Here is a 1289-nt window from a genome sequence, read left to right as displayed (position 1 = left end):
ACCAAAGCAAACCCCAGAAAGACCACAGAAGCATTGTACTCTCAACACAACACTTATTTTTTTTCCTTTCTTTTTCCTTTTATCTTTTTCTTTTGCTATTTAAGAAAGTATTAACATCTCTTTTGGGGCCTTAGTAAAAATTTTTATCATCATTTAAGATCTTTTTTTCCTCTTTAAATTACTGTAGAGCTAATTCCCTGTGAAAGTAACAACACGGAATGTAGCCATGGTTGCCTTCAAACATCTAAAGGGCCTGTTTGCTTTTGTCCTGAAGGATCTGTACTCAAAGTGGATGGCAAAACATGCACGGGTACGTAACATTTTTTTCTGTCTATAATGACCGCCAAACTCTGTTTGTTCTTGGCACTGAGAGCCAGAAGTGAATGAAGGCATTTTACACTCATTTTGCACAGCCGTAAATGATTGTACAAGGTAGGAGGCAATGGAATGTCGGGCACTTTGAGTGCTGAGATGAGCAATATTCTTTTTAATTTTTTAATAGATGTTTCTTAGGAGCAACATCCAATGTTTGCAGGCCAGATTCATTAGTTTTCAGCACAGATCTAAGGCATCTCCCAGATTTTTGCTGCAAATCTAAAACTTATATTTGAGGGGAAATATAGGTACAAAATTAGGACTTGGGTGAAATCTGAAGATGAATTTATTGACATCATGCAACCCGAGTTCAGAGTCACTCTAACTTACAGCAATGTCATCTAATTACCCACAAATGGAATTTTTGCAGTTAGAATATTTGAAGGTGCTACACCCAGTCTTAGGGATCAAGCTAGCTCCATTAATGCTGGCCTGACACCTCAAAAAATCCCCTTCCCCTTTTACATCCCTTACGTCCTGTGGACTGCCCTGTATCCATAGGTTCAGCCAGTGTTGCTGTTTTGCTACGGATGCTCCACTGAGTAAGCTCAGGTTGCCACTGATGCTGTAACCATTGTACAGCCCCAAGAAGAAAGAATAGTTTATTTTTTGTATGAAATCTTGGTTTGTTATATTTGAAAGTATCGGTTCACCATCCTAACCTACTTAACTTCTGGGGAGAGAATGGCATTAATTTGCCTTTTCTTTGCATGGAGTGCAAAGTCTGATAAAATTTGTTATTCTGTTGTAGGTGGGATGACATTTGCAGGGGAGAAAGAATTCTCTGAAATAATGAACACAGGAAGCTCTCTTCATATACCCCACACCACCCCCCCCCATCCCGTGTTGTGTATTTTCAGGAAAAACTCTGGAAGAAGTTACTACTAATTTGCTTTAATTTCACTAGACTTCTG

The 1289-nt window shown here is 38.9% G+C and overlaps 1 protein-coding gene across 1 annotated transcript in view; it reads left to right on the top strand.

Annotated features, from left to right (window-relative positions):
• Positions 1-187: 187 nt before the first annotated feature.
• The window catches only part of LOC104471930 (pro-epidermal growth factor-like), a gene marked incomplete at its 5' end in the record, with an annotated part of 29014 nt that continues 27912 nt past the window's right edge, over positions 188-1289 (top strand). The window contains one exon of the mRNA XM_010087443.1: positions 188-310. Within this exon, the coding sequence (XP_010085745.1) occupies positions 188-310 (123 nt within the window). The remainder of the gene's footprint in view (positions 311-1289) is intronic.

This window comes from Pterocles gutturalis, unplaced genomic scaffold, assembly GCF_000699245.1.
Source record: "Pterocles gutturalis isolate BGI_N339 unplaced genomic scaffold, ASM69924v1 scaffold11001, whole genome shotgun sequence".
Lineage (NCBI taxonomy): Eukaryota > Metazoa > Chordata > Aves > Pterocliformes > Pteroclidae > Pterocles > Pterocles gutturalis.
The sequence above is the reverse complement of the archived record's forward strand: the minus strand, read 5'-3'. Positions and strand labels throughout refer to the sequence as shown.